The 17,125-nt window shown below is 41.9% G+C and overlaps 1 protein-coding gene across 1 annotated transcript in view; it reads right to left on the reverse strand.

Moving 5' to 3' along the window:
* dync2h1 (dynein cytoplasmic 2 heavy chain 1) overlaps positions 1-17,125 on the reverse strand; it is a 557,731-nt gene that overhangs the window by 516,688 nt on the left and 23,918 nt on the right. The window contains 8 exon segments of the mRNA XM_080731168.1: positions 694-843; positions 1,474-1,601; positions 5,345-5,460; positions 8,402-8,529; positions 14,054-14,282; positions 14,825-14,964; positions 15,545-15,643; positions 16,588-16,749. Of these exon segments, the coding sequence (XP_080587294.1) occupies positions 694-843; positions 1,474-1,601; positions 5,345-5,460; positions 8,402-8,529; positions 14,054-14,282; positions 14,825-14,964; positions 15,545-15,643; positions 16,588-16,749 (1,152 nt within the window).

A 17,125-nucleotide genomic window follows, 5' to 3' on the forward strand; every position in this document is an offset into this window, starting at 1 on the left:
GGGAGGGAGGGAGGGAGGGAGGGAGGGAGGGAGGGAGGGAGGAAGGAAGGAAGGAAGGATGACAAAATGAAAAAAAAAAAAAAAAACATTGATAAGAGGATAGAAGCTCTATAACACAGCTTTACTGGAAAATAATAACCAGTAAGACGCCCTAAGGGCGAAAAGCGACCTCGCCCTGAAGGGCGAAGTCGCGCAGGACAGAATTCGCACAGGACGGAATTCGTTTGTAAGTGTGATTCGAGTTGCGGTTGGTTGTTTAAGTCGGACAAAAATGTGGACTAAATATTTCCCCAAATATGACTGACGTCTGACAGTATAGGTCACATGTATAAACCATGTTGATGACATGAGTGTAGACATACTGTGTACCGCTTTGCATGATTTTAGGGCAAAATCTGTAGGAGCAGTGTCCAAAAATGTGTTTGAAAAAATCGGCCTGATGGTGGCGCTAAATGGGACAGATCCATATCGATGACATGACTCTAGACATACTGTGTAACCGCTTTGCGTGATTTTAGGGCAAAATGTGTAGGAGCAGTGTCCAAAAATTTGTTTTGCAAGAATCGGCCTCATGGTGGCGCTAGAAGAGGTCCATGTGAGAAAGGAGGAGTGGAGGTTGTAGGCAGGCACCACTTTTCTACTTGGACCCATTGAATGCATTATGAGTGTGAGTGTGTGTGCTGTGTGTTTAACCTGTTCTTTGATCATGAGCTGGTGGCTCTCCATGACCAGCTCCAGTTTGTCCCACTTGGCCCTCAGGGAGGACAGAGAGTCCACACCGCCTCCGGCCACCGCCCGCAGCAAGCGGTTCTTCTCCTCCGCACACTGAAACTGGGGCAGGATCTACACACACGCATGCACGCGCACACACGCACACACACACACACACGCGCGCGCGCGCACACACACACACACACACACACACGCGCGCGCACACACACACACACACACACACACACACACACACACACACACACAGTGTCAATTACGTCTACAAAAAGTAATGCCCCATACTCTGTCGTATCAGTGTCATGTAAAAGTAAAATATATTATATTTTCGCTAATCTTTTATTTTTATTTTTATTAAATTGTCACCTACAGGGACCCCCCCCCCCCCCCCCCCCCCCCCCCCAGAAGCAAATATTTCTGTTTAAACATTTTTGCTCTATAAGAATATTATATTCAAAGATTTGCACACATTTTCATGTTAAAAAAAAGAAGAAAACAAAGATCTACAAGCTTATTTTATGAACTTGTCACCTACAGCATAATGATGTTCAAATAGGGACACCAGGTTTAAAGTGGTTAAGTGTGTCTATGCAGTGGATTTTATACATATAGGCATATTTAACCAATGAAAAAGTATTAACAAGATACTTGTGACTGATGTTTGCTTTTCTTCCTGAAAAATATCAATAACAAGGTGTCCAGTCTGTCCACCCGACAATGAACACATGTGTGCAGGTTTCTTGCCTCAGGTTTGCGGGCTTTTATCTGTGCGTGTCTGCCGTTGGCCTCTGCTATCTCCTCTACCCGCTCAGGACGGCTGGACAAGGCCTCTGTGGACTCAGACACAAAGCTCTCTATGCTCTGAGTATGACCTGTGGGCAGGGACGTACAGAGAATGTTAGAGAGGCAGGGTCTGACATTTCTAAAAGGGCCTTTTGGTGAAAATATCGAAAATAGTAGACCTCCAAGGCTATTTTCGGTGTGTGATACCACAGTAAACTAAGCATAATCAAGTCAGTACTGGAGATTTGGCCTAAGGGCATGGATTTCTACACAGAGAGGGCAATTCTTTCAACATAAGATGATGCATTCAGGTTCAGGAGAGACAAGGCAATTCTCTTGAATGCTGCCTTCAGGTTGCCTGGCGTTGCCAGCCTCTATCACACACTTCGTTTTACCGCCAGGGGGTGGTGTTGTGCTCGGTCTGGTTTATTAACCAGGCAAGCTTTCAGGTGCAGTATAGCAAGGAAAAGGGTTCAATTTGCTGGCAAAACATTCTCGGACTGAGAGCAATAGTGTGTTGCCTATAGCAGTGGTTCTCAACCTTTTCAGGCCGTGACCCCCAAAATATTCATATTTGAACTGGGGACCCCTACGAGCACTAATAGTTGAGGCATTACGTTTTGTTTAACACGGTTCTATTGTGAGAATAGTAGATCTACATGCTCACAACGCCTCGTGTTGCGAGGCGTTGTGAGCATGTAGATCTACCATTTTCACAATTTCTGCCTCTAATATTTGACAATTTGGCCATTTTAGAGGAATTCAAAAGTCCTTAATTGTCACTTTAGTGCAGATGCAATGTGCAGATACCCTCTATACACTTAAACTGTGTTTTGGTTTGTTTACTGTTGAGTGAAACAACATTGTTGCACATTAAGTTAATCATCTGGGGACCCCCCAAAATAATTTGGGGACCCCTCTGGGAGTCCCGACCCACAGGTTGAGAACCACTGGCCTATAGCAACCACACTAACAATGGAAACAAGTCCCCAGGACTAAATATAAACTAGAAAAGATGCAATTGGAAATTACAAGTGTGGTTGCTGACGGTTGCTGACGTGACTATATTCTGCAGTAAGCTAACTGTCATGTGAAGCTCAACCTATTGATTCCCTATTGATTTCCACTCCCATTGATTCCCTATTGATTCCCACTCCCATTGATTCCCTATTTATTCCCTATCCTGGACAGAAGTCTGTCTGTCTGTCAATTTCCAATGGCAGCGGAAAAGCTACCCTAGAAATAAATAAAGTTTCCCCAGACCCATAATGTGATCCTTAATTATGTTTTCATCAAAAGACGGAGTGGCTTGGAATTATTGTCTTTGCAAGTCTGCAGAGCACACCTTTTGGGAGCTAAGTGCAAGTACTTCTTTGAAAACCCTGTTTTGATCCTAAGTCCCCATTGCAGGATGTTTCTGTGTCATCCTTTCAGCTTTAATGTCTAACTGTACCATGTACTGTTTACATTTCTGACTAATACATATATTCTAACACAGGGGTCTTCAACGTTTTCAGGCCAAGGACCCCTTTGTTGAGAGAGAGATGAAGCAGGGACCCCCACAACCTGTTCATAGATTCCATATTGTTGAATTGTTTGACAGCACAATCATCAGTGTATTTTGGATTCATGTCAATTTGTATTTTCAGATATTTAATCACTTGAACCGTCAATACTTAATAAACTTGACCTTTCACTCTGTAATTAGTCCGCTCTTTTTCCCCTCTACACCAAACCTCTTTGCCGCGTTGTGAGCTTGCACATCTGCTATTTTTGGCTAAACTTCTCTGAATATGGATGCTAGGGTTCAAGTGGTTAATATAAAAAAGGAGAAAAAAAAGTTTCTATCACACAAAGATTTGGAGGATCCCCTGTAGTAACTCTGAGGACCCCCTAGGGGTCCCGGACCCCCTGTTGGAGACCCCTGTTCTAATATAAATATTGCATCAACAAAACAATCAAAGTACAGACATACGGGGGGAGAGGAGAATGGGGAGAGAATGAAATGGGAGGAGGGACTAGAAAACAAAGAGAAGGGGGGTCATGTTGTGGCCTGTGTTAAAAAGAGGAACAGGAGAGAAAAGGGGAACGAGGGGCTGTGAGCCCTGCTGGTCTTGACGTCTTGTTTGAGTTCCACACTTCACGGAAAACCTCACTGTCAATTTAAGAGAAATGTGGAAAATGAAGAGAAAGGACAAGGAGCATATTTTGAGAAATGTCAAATGTCTAATGTCAATGGCCTTGTATTTCATTTGAATTTGAATGTTTAAAAACATAAAAGACAATGGGAGAAACATTGTTTGTTTGTGTTCACAGAAAGACCTCAAGTGTCAATTTAAGGGAAATGTGGAAAATGGAGAGAAAGGACAAATAAAACTAAAAGAAGAGAAGTCTCTTCTAAGAAATTGTGTGTGTGTGTGTGTGTGTGTGTGTGTGTGTGTGTGTGTGTGTGTGTGTGTGTGTGTGTGCGTGCGTGCGTGCGTGCGTGCGTGCGTGCGTGCGTGCGTGCGCGTGCGTGTGTGCGTGCGTGCGTGCATCTTGTAAACCACTGGACCAATCAGCACCACATTTCTTGTGCACCCTGCCAGTAGGTTAACGAAGTAGCACATATTATATCATTATTATATATTATAGTTATTATTCACCTGCAGTCCATTTATGAGCAGCACACTAAGACAGGCTAAAAAAATAGGGAGTGATGCTACCCATGTTTTACATGGAGAATTTGCCCTCTGGCAGAAGGTACAGTGAACATATATGGCACTATATCAGCCAGGTTTAAAAAAATCCTTTGTCCCTGTGTCAACTAAAATGTTGAATGAGGCTCTGAAATAGAATTGACAGTGATATGATAATTGACTCTGTATGTATTTCTATTATTGTCATTGATGTTTTATGTGTGGCTGCAGTAGGGGTGGAAGCCCAAGCAAAACTTCCCTTGTGGACAATAAAGTTTACCTTGACCTATGTTTTATACTTTTCATAAATGGAATTTCTTGGAGTCATAGATATGTCATGTACATGACTGACATCAAAAGACAACTAAGTCACATGGTCAAAACAAATTAAATTATGAGATCCACATCGGAACTACAGTACACCGTTCCCATTGTGGACATCGAGACACAGTGGGCCCTATTATGATCCAGGTCTTATGCCTTATGCCTTAACTTCTTTACCTTTTTTTTTTCACTATTTTGAAAAACATTTTTAAATACTTCAAATGCTGATCTACATCTGCACGTTGTGAACTTGCAGATCAGCTATTTGAAATATTTAAAAAACAAAAACAAAATAGTAAAAAAAGGCAAAGAAGTTAAGGCATAAGGCATAAGACCTGGATCATAATAGGGCCCAGTATGTGCTAGGGCATTCACCAAATATTCGAATATTCGAATATCAAAGACACTATTCGACATTGTTCACCGAAGTCGAATATTCGCCTTTTTTTTTTTTTTTTGTCAATGCCCCTGGTGAATGAATTTGTTAATGCTCCAGGGGTTCTCAAACCTTTTTAGGCTGTGACACTCAGAATATACACATGAACTGGGGACCCCCACCCTGACAAGCACTTGGAATTGTAGGTATTACATTTAATGTGACTCGGTTCCGCAGATAAATATTGTGAAAATAGCAGATCTACATGCTCACAGCATGTAGATCAGCTATTTTCACAATGTTCGCCTCTTGCTTACTTTATATTTGACAGTTTGGACAGTCCAGTCGAAAATTCGACTATTCGAATACTTTGAGGTTGAATAATTCGAATACTGAAACTCACTATTCGTGAATGCCCTAGTATGTGCGGATTGAAATTAAAAGCACTCCGTACCTTGGATGGACCTCTTGAGGGAGGCCAGCAAGGTGTCAAACAGCCTTTGGATGAGGTCGTCGATGGCTGCCTTGACCGGCTCACAGTTCACAATGATGCAGTCCACCTTCTCCTGACTGATGGAGAGGAGGATGGAGGAACAGACAGATGGAGGAAAACATGCTTACAATCATACTGTTGCTCTATGTTTAACACATTTACTGCCACAACCCGAGGATCCTGAAAAAATGCCGCGGTCTCTCTCCGCCAGACGCGAGGAACCCGAAAATGTAATATGCTTTAATCGCTATAAAACAATTAAAAGTATGATCGCCGATCTGACTTGTTTTTGTACCCTAGACAGCCAGGACTATCTATTGGGACCGGATACAGGTGTTCCGGGACCTGAAACATGGGGCGGGACAACCGTCCCGTTTACACGTTAAAACGTGTATGCTTTTTTTTTTACCTCTCCCGTAAATATATGTCCCACTACGTCATGCTACATGAGTGTCACACAAAAGCTGCAAAAATAGAAGATCTACAGGCAAAGCATGATGCGTTGAGACCTTGTAGATTTTTTTAGTTTGAATCCAAAAAAAGTTACAGTTTTGGAAAGAATGAGGTTTCCATCTGACAGCAACAATATAATGCACGTGGGAGCATTTCGAGGAGCACAACCTGATTCATCAATCTTCTTCAAGGCTGCGCTGAGACATTGGTGTGTGCCAGAAAACATGCCTGAAGGCACTTACAATGCCCTTCATGCTTCATGCAAAAATCAAGCACAACAGTGCCAAACTTTGGTTTGACCATAAAGGCACAGGGAACATTCTGTTAAAAAACAAATAATGAAAAAAGGTGCACACGACTTCCCCCAAACATAAACAGTCTGTCAAGAGGATGCAATACTGTAAAACTCTTCCATCTCTACTTTGAAACACACATTCTGAAACTTGATTTTGTGCCATTTTTATACCATGTTTAATTGAGAGTACAATCTTCATGCTCCACGTGGCTTTAAGACCTGGACCTGATTTAACCATTATTTTATACTTTAGCTATTGAAAAATAGCAGATATACAAGCTCACATTGTGGTACCGACTGCCACACTTGCGAGCTTGTAGATCTGCTATTTGGAGTCTTTTTTAAAAGACTCCAAATCTTTGAATATATCTTTTTAAAAGCGAACATTTGAAACTCAAATATTTGCTTCTGGGGGGTCCCTGTAAAAACATATTTTGAGATAGGGGTCCGCAGCCAAATGCATGTCATTTTGGGGGTCCTTGACATGAAAAGGTTTGAGAACCACTGATATAGAAGAAGGATGTAGAAGACATTCATAAAATCGGCTCAAAATATTCACTTTTAAAAAAGAAAATAGCACATCTACAAGCTCGCAGCGCGGCACTCGGTGCCGCGCTGTGAGCTTGTATATCTGCTATTTTTTAATAGTTAAAGGATAAAATAAAGGTTAAAGTAATAATGTGTAACTAGAAATACTGTTCCTTCGAAACAGTGTGGGCTCGATTCCAACCCAACAAATAGGATACTTTAAGGTACTGTAAGGTACAGTACCTTACAGTATTGTACTGTACCTTACTATACTGTACTGCACCTTACTGTACTGTACTGTACTGTACTGTACTGTACTGTACTGTAACTTACTGTACTTTACTGTACTCTACTGTACTGTACTTTACTGTATTCTACTGTAACTTACTGTACTTTACTGTACTCTACTGTACCTTACTGTACTGTACTCTACTGTACCTTACTGTACTGTACTGTACCTTACTGTACTATACTATACTGTACTCTACTGTACCGTACTGTACCTTACTGTACTGTACTGTACTCTACTGTACCTTACTATACTGTACTTTACTGTACTCTACTGTACTTTACTGTACTCCACTGTACCTTACTGTACTTTATTCTACTTTACTGTACTTTATTGTACTTTACTGTACTCTACTGTACCTTACTGTACTGTATTGTACTTTACTGTACCTTACTGTACTGTACTCTACTGTACCTTTCTGTACTGTACCTTTCTGTACCTTACTGTACTTTACTGTACTCTACTGAACCTTACTGTACTTTTACTGTACTCTACTGAACCTTACTGTACTGTACATATTCTATGTGTTCTAGATCTACATTTTTGATTCTGTGTTTGGGAACCAGCAACTGTCAAATGGACTCCAACTGTAGTGGAGTATATTGAGTGCATATACTGTAGGCTAACAATCCCAGATCACATCTGTCCTCCACTATGTCTATAACCAAGGCGTTCTTCTATGTGGCCACTCCAGACTGAGGAGTGGAGCATGGCTTTTATTGTGTTTGTGGATCTGACTTGGAAATGCATTGGTTTTGATATCTCCCTGACAACCAACAACAACCACTAATATGGCTGACTGTCCCTGCGGGCTCTAGGATATATGGCTATGGGATTTACATCCCATCGCCCGGACTTGATTCTTGATCACAGCTGTGTAATCAGTAGAGTGGAGAGGGACATTTATTTATAGTTTTAACTATAACTATAGTTTTATACATCACACAGCTTAGACATTTGGATCAAATCAGAGAGCAGACCTGTGTGAACGCAATGATATAGATAGCATATCTGAAGTGTGAACACTGCAGCCACAGCGCCTTAACATAAACATGGGTCTATTATCCTTCTCTCCACTCTACTAAACCCATTGGAAATGCATTGGGTGCTTAAAGTTAAACATTTTTATTTTTTTATATTTATACTACAAAACATTTCAAAACCAAAAATACAAGCACACGTGTCCTCAGTAAGCTGAACACATAAAAATTTGAATGGTGTTGAAAGGTGTAAGCGTTTAAGAGATGAATCGCGCCAAAGTTTTGAGGATACTGACTGACTGATAGATAAATAATGAAGATAACATACGTGTGCTCGCCTTCCAGGCGAGCCCACAATAATGCACACTGATGCTCTGCCAGGGTGAAAGGTGTTGTACCTGGGCAGCCGTTCAGACTCTTTGCTCTATGTTTAAACGTAGCGCTGATGCTCTGCCAGGGTAAAGGTGTCGTACCTGGGCAGCCGTTCAGACTCTTTCCCCCGGGCTTTCAGGGCCTTGAAGTTCCTCTCCCAGTCTTGGACCGAGGCCAGGTGCTTCTCCACCAGTCTCTCCATGTCCACCTGACCCAGCACCACCCACTCCTGCAACGCACACAATTTAACATTTAGGCATTTGGCAGACGCTCTTAATCCCAGAGCGACTCCCAGGTTGTGGAATAAACTCCCTGTCGCACTTATAACAACGGACTCACTCGCTACCTTTCGTCGTGGACTGAAGACTCACCTTTTCAGACTCCACCTAAACCCTTAGCACTACAGTAAAATCAATGACCATACATGAAGCTAGTTAGCATTTGTTTTTTTAGGTTTCTTTAGAACTTTGATTATATTGTGTTTTCTCTAGATAGATATCCATTTACATTGTTATATTACTGTTAATGTACTGACCTATTATCTTGTTTATTATTGTGATGTTGTATCTGCTTATTGTAAATCGCTTTGGATTAAAAGCGTCTGCTAAATGCCTAAACTGTAAACTGTAAGCACATAAGCAGGTAATAAAGGCTCTACATTTCATAGAAGTTGACAGTAGATTGCCAATTTTACAAAGCATCTCCCTGCTGGTCTAGTGGTAGGATTCAGTGCTCTCACCGTCGTGGCCTGGGTTCGATTCCCGGTCAGGGAAGCAGGAACTGTGGTTCCTTGTGTATACTGAATTCTGTGAAATGCTGTGAGAGAACCTCTTCTCACATGTATTCAGTACATACAGTGCGCCAATGATTACATTTGGGAGGCGTAGTGTGCCAAACTGCCATCAGAGAACCTCACGGTACATGTACTCAGTATGTACCGTGAGCCAAGGATTTAGACAGATTACAAACAGGAAATTAGTCAGGGAAAATTAGCAGAATAACTGTCAAATCTGGGAATAAATTCCTTACCAAACAATTTCTTCACCAATGTGTTCGTAAAGGTGTCTAGTAAGATATCTAACAAAGATTGAAATTCAACATCCCTAGCAAAAGTTTTGACAGCTAGGGTAATTCTGGGTCTCATTCACTTACTATACACTGTACTATAAGGGAAAAAAATCACTCCCAAAAATATGCTTTAAGTGGGGTGTGAGGGGTCTAACTAGGTGTTTTTAATTATTCTGAATCCATTGCAAGCATTTGTTTTGCACGAAAAACATTCTTTGGGCTAAACAAAACCCAAAAGAACTATGGTTTAGTGATGAGTCATCACTTTTCACAAGGTGTATGGAGTCCATTTTTGGCCCAAAGGATGTTTTTCGTGCAAAACAAATGCTTGCAATGGATTCAGAAAAATTAAAAACACCTAGTTAGACCCCTCACACCCCACTTAAAGCAGATTTTTGGAAGCCATGTTTTATAGTATAGTAAGTGAATGAGACCCAGAATTACCCTAGCTGTCAAACATTTTGCTAGGGATGTTGAATTTCAATCTTTGTTAGATATGTTACTAGACACCTTTAAGAACACATTGGTGAAGAAATTGTTTGGTAAGGAATTTATTCCCAGGGTTTTATTAAAATTCCCTGACTAAATGTAGTGTGACAAACTTTGTTTATCGGCCTGAATTGAACCTCTTAACGTACAAAGGCTCTACATTTCATAGAAATTGACAGTAGATTGCAAATTGCACAAAGCATCTCCCTGATGGTCTAGTGGCTAGGATTCGGCGCTTTCACCGCCGCGGCCCGGGTTCGATTCCCGGTCAGGGAAGCAGGAACTGTGGTCCCTCGTGTATACTGAATTCTGTGAACTGCTGTTAGAGAACCTCATCTAACATGTATTCAGTACATACCGTGGGTCAATGATTTGGACTGATTACATACGGCAAACGTAGCGTGACAAACTTTGTTTTATCGGCCTGAATTGAACCTCTTAATGTACAAATGCAATAAGCAAGGTAATACATCAATACATCAACAACAATACAATAAATGCATAGGAATATCAATCTAGAAAACACTAGCGTAGGTAAACCACGCACCTAATCAGTAAAAACCTTTTGTAAAACCTAAAAATGCTATCTAGCTTTCATGAATGGTCGTCAAGGGTAGACAAATTTTACAATAAGTGCTATGGGTTTAGGTGGAGTCTGAAGAGGTGAGTCTTCAGTCCACGGTGGAAGCTAGGGGGTGAGTCTGTTGTTCTAAGTGCGACAGGGAGTTTATTCCACAGTTTGGGGGCCAGGAGGGCGAACTGTCTAAGCCGAGTGGATTTTTGACCTGGGGTTTTTAGCGAGGGTTCTGTCAGCATCCCTGTGTTAGCTGATCTGATTCTGAATGCACACACAGACACATCAAATTATACAGTTTGTGCAACTTGACTATATACATTTATATACCTCTTAACTCTCCTACTGCCAGATTATTTATTTATTTATTGGGTCTGGTGCCATCAAAAAGCGGCTTACCTTTGCGACGTTATAGTAGATAGACAGACATTTATTTATTTATTATTATTATTATTTTTTTATTGTGCAATAGTGCACTTTGGTCTGCCAGGCAGCAGAGGGCGGCGTCATGCGAGAATGAATGTGAATTTGCCTGTTATGTGTTGCCGTGCATTCAGACCAGTCACTGGCCACAGAGCCTTACAGCCAGAGGAAATCAACAAGGAAGTGAATTGGTCTCCGTTGATGTTAACGCATAATGGATTTTTTACACCATCACCGCGGAAAATGTGTTTACAGTACACGGCGGCGCGACCCCTCATCAGCTTCAACAAGGTAAACGAACGAACGAACAAACGCGAACGAGCGCCGTATTGGCGCGGAGGTCTCTTGAGAATTGGGGCGAACAGGAACGTCCAAAGCAGTATAAGAGTTAATAGCTCATACAACACACAACTCACAGACAGTCCAAGTACAGAGGACCAAGTAAGAGTACTGTAGTATATATGGATTAAAGCAGAATAAAAACGTACGACTAAAACATTTTGCATTTATAAGTTCTTAAATGTATGAACTTAAAAACAAATACATACACAATGGACATAAAAAAAAACTAGTACTAGTCATTAAGCTACTAGTATAGACTGAAGTAATTAAAGCGGGTCATGTTTGCATGTTTGGAATTGTAACAGCTGAAATCAATAATATATCAGTATTCCGATATTAACCAGCGTGCCGAATTAAGTGAAGGTGGGGGCCGCACTAGTTCAGTGGTCTTCAACAGGTGGTTCAGGACCCCTAGGGGGTCCTCAGAGTTACTACAGGGGGTCCTCCAAATCTTTGTGTGATAGAAAGAAAAATAATAAAATCTCCTTTTTAGCCAGATTCTTAACTAGATTCTGAGAACTTTAGCCAAAAATAGCAGATCTACAAGCTCACAACGCCTCGCGCTGCGAGGCGTTGTGAGCTTGTAGATCTGCTATTTTCGACAAAGAGGTTTGGTGTAGAGGGGAGAAGTATTGACAGTTCAAGTGGTTAAATATCTGAAAACACGAATTGACATTAATCCAAAATACACTAATGATTGTGCTGTCAAACAATTACAATATGGAATCTATGAACAGGTTGTGGGGGTCCCTACTTCATCTCTCTCTCAACTAAGGGGTCCTTGGCCTGAAAACGTTGAATACCCCTGATCTAGTTTGTTATGGGCAAGAATGATTACCACGATTGCGTATTGAAAAGGTGTGAAAAACCACAATGAAACACAGGGTTCAGATTAGAAAGGAAAAAAAGCAGAAGTGAAGGAGACCGAACAGCGAGGTGAGACGAGGACTTTGATGTGGGTGGAGGGTTTCCCCGACTCCACATCAAGCACTGCGTTGTCTCTGTCAGGTGGGAACCTCATATGTCCAAAAATATGTGAAAAACAGCAGATCTACAAGCTCACAGCGTGGCACCGAGTGCTGCGCTGCGAGCTTGTAGATCTGCTATTTTTTTTCAAAAGTCGTGAAAATGAGTGCAAATCTTTGAGTAATATGGAGATAAGAGGTTTCTGCCCAACAGTAACGGATGCATGGCTTACAGTATCCGAAGAGGGAAGTGTGATGTACCAGAATCCTCTCAGGGGACTATTATTGCTGGAAGTACCAACAATAAAGAAATGACTAAAAACACCAATCGAACTCACCAGCCCCAAAATGTTATAAAAATCTACAAGCTCATAATGTGTGGCCTTTGCGATATTGCCTGGCTCCAGCCAATAGACCCGCCCACTCTCTGAGTGGACTGCTTCTCTTGGTCTGGAATTAGCATATGACGCGCGTCTTTATGTCGGTGTCTTGGCAAACCGACCGGCACCGACCAATGAAATCAATGCAAGACGGAGGAGGGGTGGGTCTAACTTTTGAAAATCAACAGAAACAGTGGAGGGGGGGGTGACTCACCAGAGTTCTTAATTGCTCCCTTTGAACTTCAAAAGGGTTCTGAACTGCAGTCAGTGATTGAGTCATACAAGTGTCAGTAGCTCGTTAGTGTTTCTCTCTAATCAATGAAACATCAAAGACAATGCCTGTCATAGAGGGGAGGGGGAGGGGAGAATGTTTTGTGTACACAAGTCAAACACAACACCTCCCACCAGATGTCTTGTGATTGGGAATTTCAAATTTTAAATCCCCTCCCCTTTGAAATCTCTTACAATGGAGACAATGTCTGCGATATGCACTGCGAGAAGCATCCGTTTGGACCAGTGAGAGAGCAGAACCAGCCGATCCTCCTTTCCTTGGGTCCATGTCGTCACCGTAGTTTCAAATTTGTATGTTTTTTTTTTCCTGAAGCAAAGCCCTGCTTCATCACACAGGACTATTGCACAACACTAGTGAAAATAGCTGATCTACAAGCACACAACGCCCAACCGAGTGCCAATGGCATTGTCTTGCATCAATGCTTTTAAAACCCCTTTAGGCCTAGAATTATTGATTGAATACTTTAACTATAAAAAATGGCAGATATACAAGCTCAGTTTGAGAACCACTGATTTAGAAGAAGGATTCAGAAGACATTCATAGAATCGGGTCAAAAATATTCAAAGACGTGCAACAAATGTCCATGATTTTTCAAAAATAGAAGATCTGCAAGCTCGCAGCGTGGCACTCGGTGCCACGCTGCGAGCTTGTATCGGGTCAAAAATATTCAAAGACGTGCAACAAATGTCCATGATTTTTCAAAAATAGAAGATCTGCAAGCTCGCAGCGTGGCACTCGGTGCCACGCTGCGAGCTTGTATATCTGCTATTTTGTAATAGTTAAAAAATAAAATAATGGTTAAAGTGGTTCTAACAAATCTAACATGACCCAGATTTGCGTCCAGGTCTAAATGAGGTTAAAGGTGATACACCATGAAATTTCACTTATTTTAAAACCTTTTTTTGGGGTCCCACTAGCACCTTCTATCCTCATAAAGTCCCATTTCTGACCGTTGTGTCTTTCTCTGGTTTTGGGAAGGCGGAGGTTAAAAGCATCCCACAAGTTCTCAAAATAGGCTGTCCAGATTTGCTGCCGTCGCTGACGTCATTGACGGCCGTTTTTGAAGAAAACATTTTTGGTTTTTTTCAAAAACTTTTTTTTTTTCAAACACTTTTTTTTTTTTCAAAAAAAAAATGTTTTCAAAAAGATTTTTGGGGGGGTGTCGCAGTTCAGGCCAAAGGTGGTACTGCAGCTTATTGCGACCACATTCTAATGATCACCTTGAACTTGTCCTGTACGGCCAGCATGCGGCCGAAGAGATCCTCGGCCTTGCTGAAGATGGTGAGGAAGCCGGAGGCGTTCCTGTCGATCATGACGCCGAAGATGAGCTCCTCCCCCTGGGCACTGACCCCCCGGAACTGGTTGGGGATGGCGATGAAGCGCTTCATCTCCCGGAAGTAGCGCGCTCGCACCTCCTCGAATGGCGGGCGGAACTGCAGCCTCCCCTGCCTACGGGGACGTGCAGAGAATGTTAAGAGAGGCAGGGGCTGAAATGTCTAAAAGGGGCCTTTTGGTGAAAATATTGAAAATAGCAGACCTCCAAGCTCACAACGCGTCACGCTGCGACGCATTGTGAGCTTAGAGGTCGGCTATTTTCAGTACTTGATACCACACCGAGCCCCTTTCCGACTGCAGCTTTAGCACCACACTACACCACACCACACCACACCACATAAAAATATCAACATTTTCCATTACACAAAATTCCGATTATATTGTGTACACTTCTGCTTTGGCAATGCAAACGTATGTTTTCTCATGCCAATAAAGCCCTTTGAATTGAAAAAAATGAATTGAATCCATGTGGTGCATGTAGGGGAACAGAAAGTTAGGTCAATGAGGGTGCCATTCGGTATGTTACCGACATCTGTGTTTTTTATTTTTTATTTTTTTATACTGCAGCTTTTAAGTCTCCAAGACAAATGACTCCTAACAGAGTATGAAGTGAACATTGACCGTGACCTTGTCAGAAGGGGGACAGGGACACTCACTTGAAGGTCAGGTCCACATGGATTTCGGGCAGGTTCTTATTGAGAGCCTCCAGTCCGGTCTGGTACTGGTGCTCCAGAGCCTTGTACAGCTGGTGGTTCCAATGCTGACGCCATGCACACATGTCACTGGACCTGAAACCCTGCACGCGTGCACACACACACACACACACACACACACACACACACACACACACACACACACACACACATTTTGCGAGTAAGTATCTTTTACCAATTCCAGCGGGTTTAAGTGGTACTTGGCAAACAAAAGGTGAATTGATCCCAGTGCATGACGGAGGACGTTATCACGATAAATTTAATATCCACGATACGATTATCTTTTATCACGATAAACGCTAATATTGCTTATTGTCCCATCCCTAGTTGCGAGCTTATATATTTGCTATTTTCGGTGTGATACATAAGGTATGTATGTATGCATGTACTGTATATGTATGCATGAATGCACGCATGCATGTATGCATATGCATACACAGTATTCTACAATACATTTGGCCCTCATGAGTGTAGTAATAATACAAACGCAGACACACACACGCACACATTCGTTTTCCTAGGTAAACACTTCAAAAAGAGGTGGCAAGCTAATGGTAAAGCAAGAGTAAGACAGCATCTGCTAAGGCATTTTAAGCCATATAAAAAACATCCAATAAGAAATAGTTTTTGTTTATTGATGGTTGGTGTGTCTGAATACTGCACCTGGGCCTCCAGAGTAGCAAAGCCGGTGCGTAGATCTTGAAGACCATCCTTCCATCGCTGCTGGTGTCTCAACAGATCCACGTTCATGAGAGTCACAACCTGTCACGTGCACACACGGACGCGCATGCGCACGCACGCGCACGCACGCACACGCACACGCACACACACACAGAAGCCAACTTTCAATTTAGAAAATTTAAAAAACCTTGGGGAATTATAAAACATGGACTCACACACCAGGTTATTAAAATAAGAGCCCCCTGCATTATGTACAGTATAGGGAAATTCCACTCTGGGTGTCTTTACTATTTGTACAAAAGTTGTCATATTATCAGTGGAATTTCCCTTTAAGAAATAGTCATGGACCATACAGAGATATATATGTGCAATTTACAATTTAGGCATTTAGCAGATGTTTTATAAGTTGTATAGTGTTTTATCCATTAGTGTCCCTCTACCTCTTCCATAAGAGAGAATTATGACAATAATCCATGGAATAAAGCTAAATAAAATCTCATGACTGAAATTGTAATGATGATGTTTAGGTATTGGAATGTTTAGTTTGATAACAAAAAAAAAGGTATTGGAATGTTTAGAATAGAATTTGAATGTATTAGAATGTATTAGAAGAGTGTTTCTCAAATTCCTAGGGGTACGCAGGGGTACTGCAGGGGGTACGTGTGGAAAAACTAGAAAATGGCAATATGTATTTCACTGTCTTTGTGTGAACCTGCTCATCTGTAAATTGTTAAACCAAATTACATCAATAACTTGACTAGTACAACTGAAAGCAGTTATTTGCCATTATGCCGTTTTATTTTGAACATATTGAACTTGGACTTTGAAAAGGGGTACTTGGCTTCAGAAATCAGTGTAAGGGGGTACTGCAGCCAAAAAAGAGATAACCACTGGAATATTTATGGAAGACGCCTCTGAACTATCTATTGCTAGCTTGACCTCTTCAAAAATGTGTTAATCTTAAAATAAGTAATATCTGACAAGCCTGCGTGGCGATAACCTCTGCGACACGGTGTGATGGTTACCTTCTCGATGAAGTCGGTGTGCCACTTGCGTAGCTTCCTGTTCTCGGTGGACAGTTTCTCGGCCGCTGACTGCAGCTTGCCGATGTACGCCTCCAGCTCCTTGGGGTTGTCCCACGTGATCTGCACCTTCCCACCAGACTCCTTGGACTGGGACCGAGGGTTCTGCAACAGGGGGGTACCGTAAGGGCCAGTGTTGATTTTGACAGCGCTTTTTGATTTACGTAAGTCTTAGTCATAGTCTTTTGAATAAACTTTGGTTCTAGTTTTAGTCACCTGAAATATTTTACTTTTAGTATAGTTTTAGTCGACCAAATATCATAAGATTTTAGTCGACTGAATATACAGTTGATTTTGTCAACATTTCTGAGCGGTGGTCACAACGCTCCTATACGTGGCCGTGTGTGTGGGTCTGTCTGTCTGTCTGTCTCCGTGTCTGTCTGTCTGTCTGTAGCCTGCAGTAACCTTTTCTGACCACACATGTTAACACATCGAGTGCCCGGATGTATGACGTGTGTGTGTTGCTGGTGCCCATGGCAAC

This window comes from Nannobrachium achirus, assembly GCF_963921795.1.
Source record: "Nannobrachium achirus genome assembly, chromosome: 8".
In the NCBI taxonomy this organism is placed as follows: Eukaryota; Metazoa; Chordata; class Actinopteri; order Myctophiformes; family Myctophidae; genus Nannobrachium; species Nannobrachium achirus.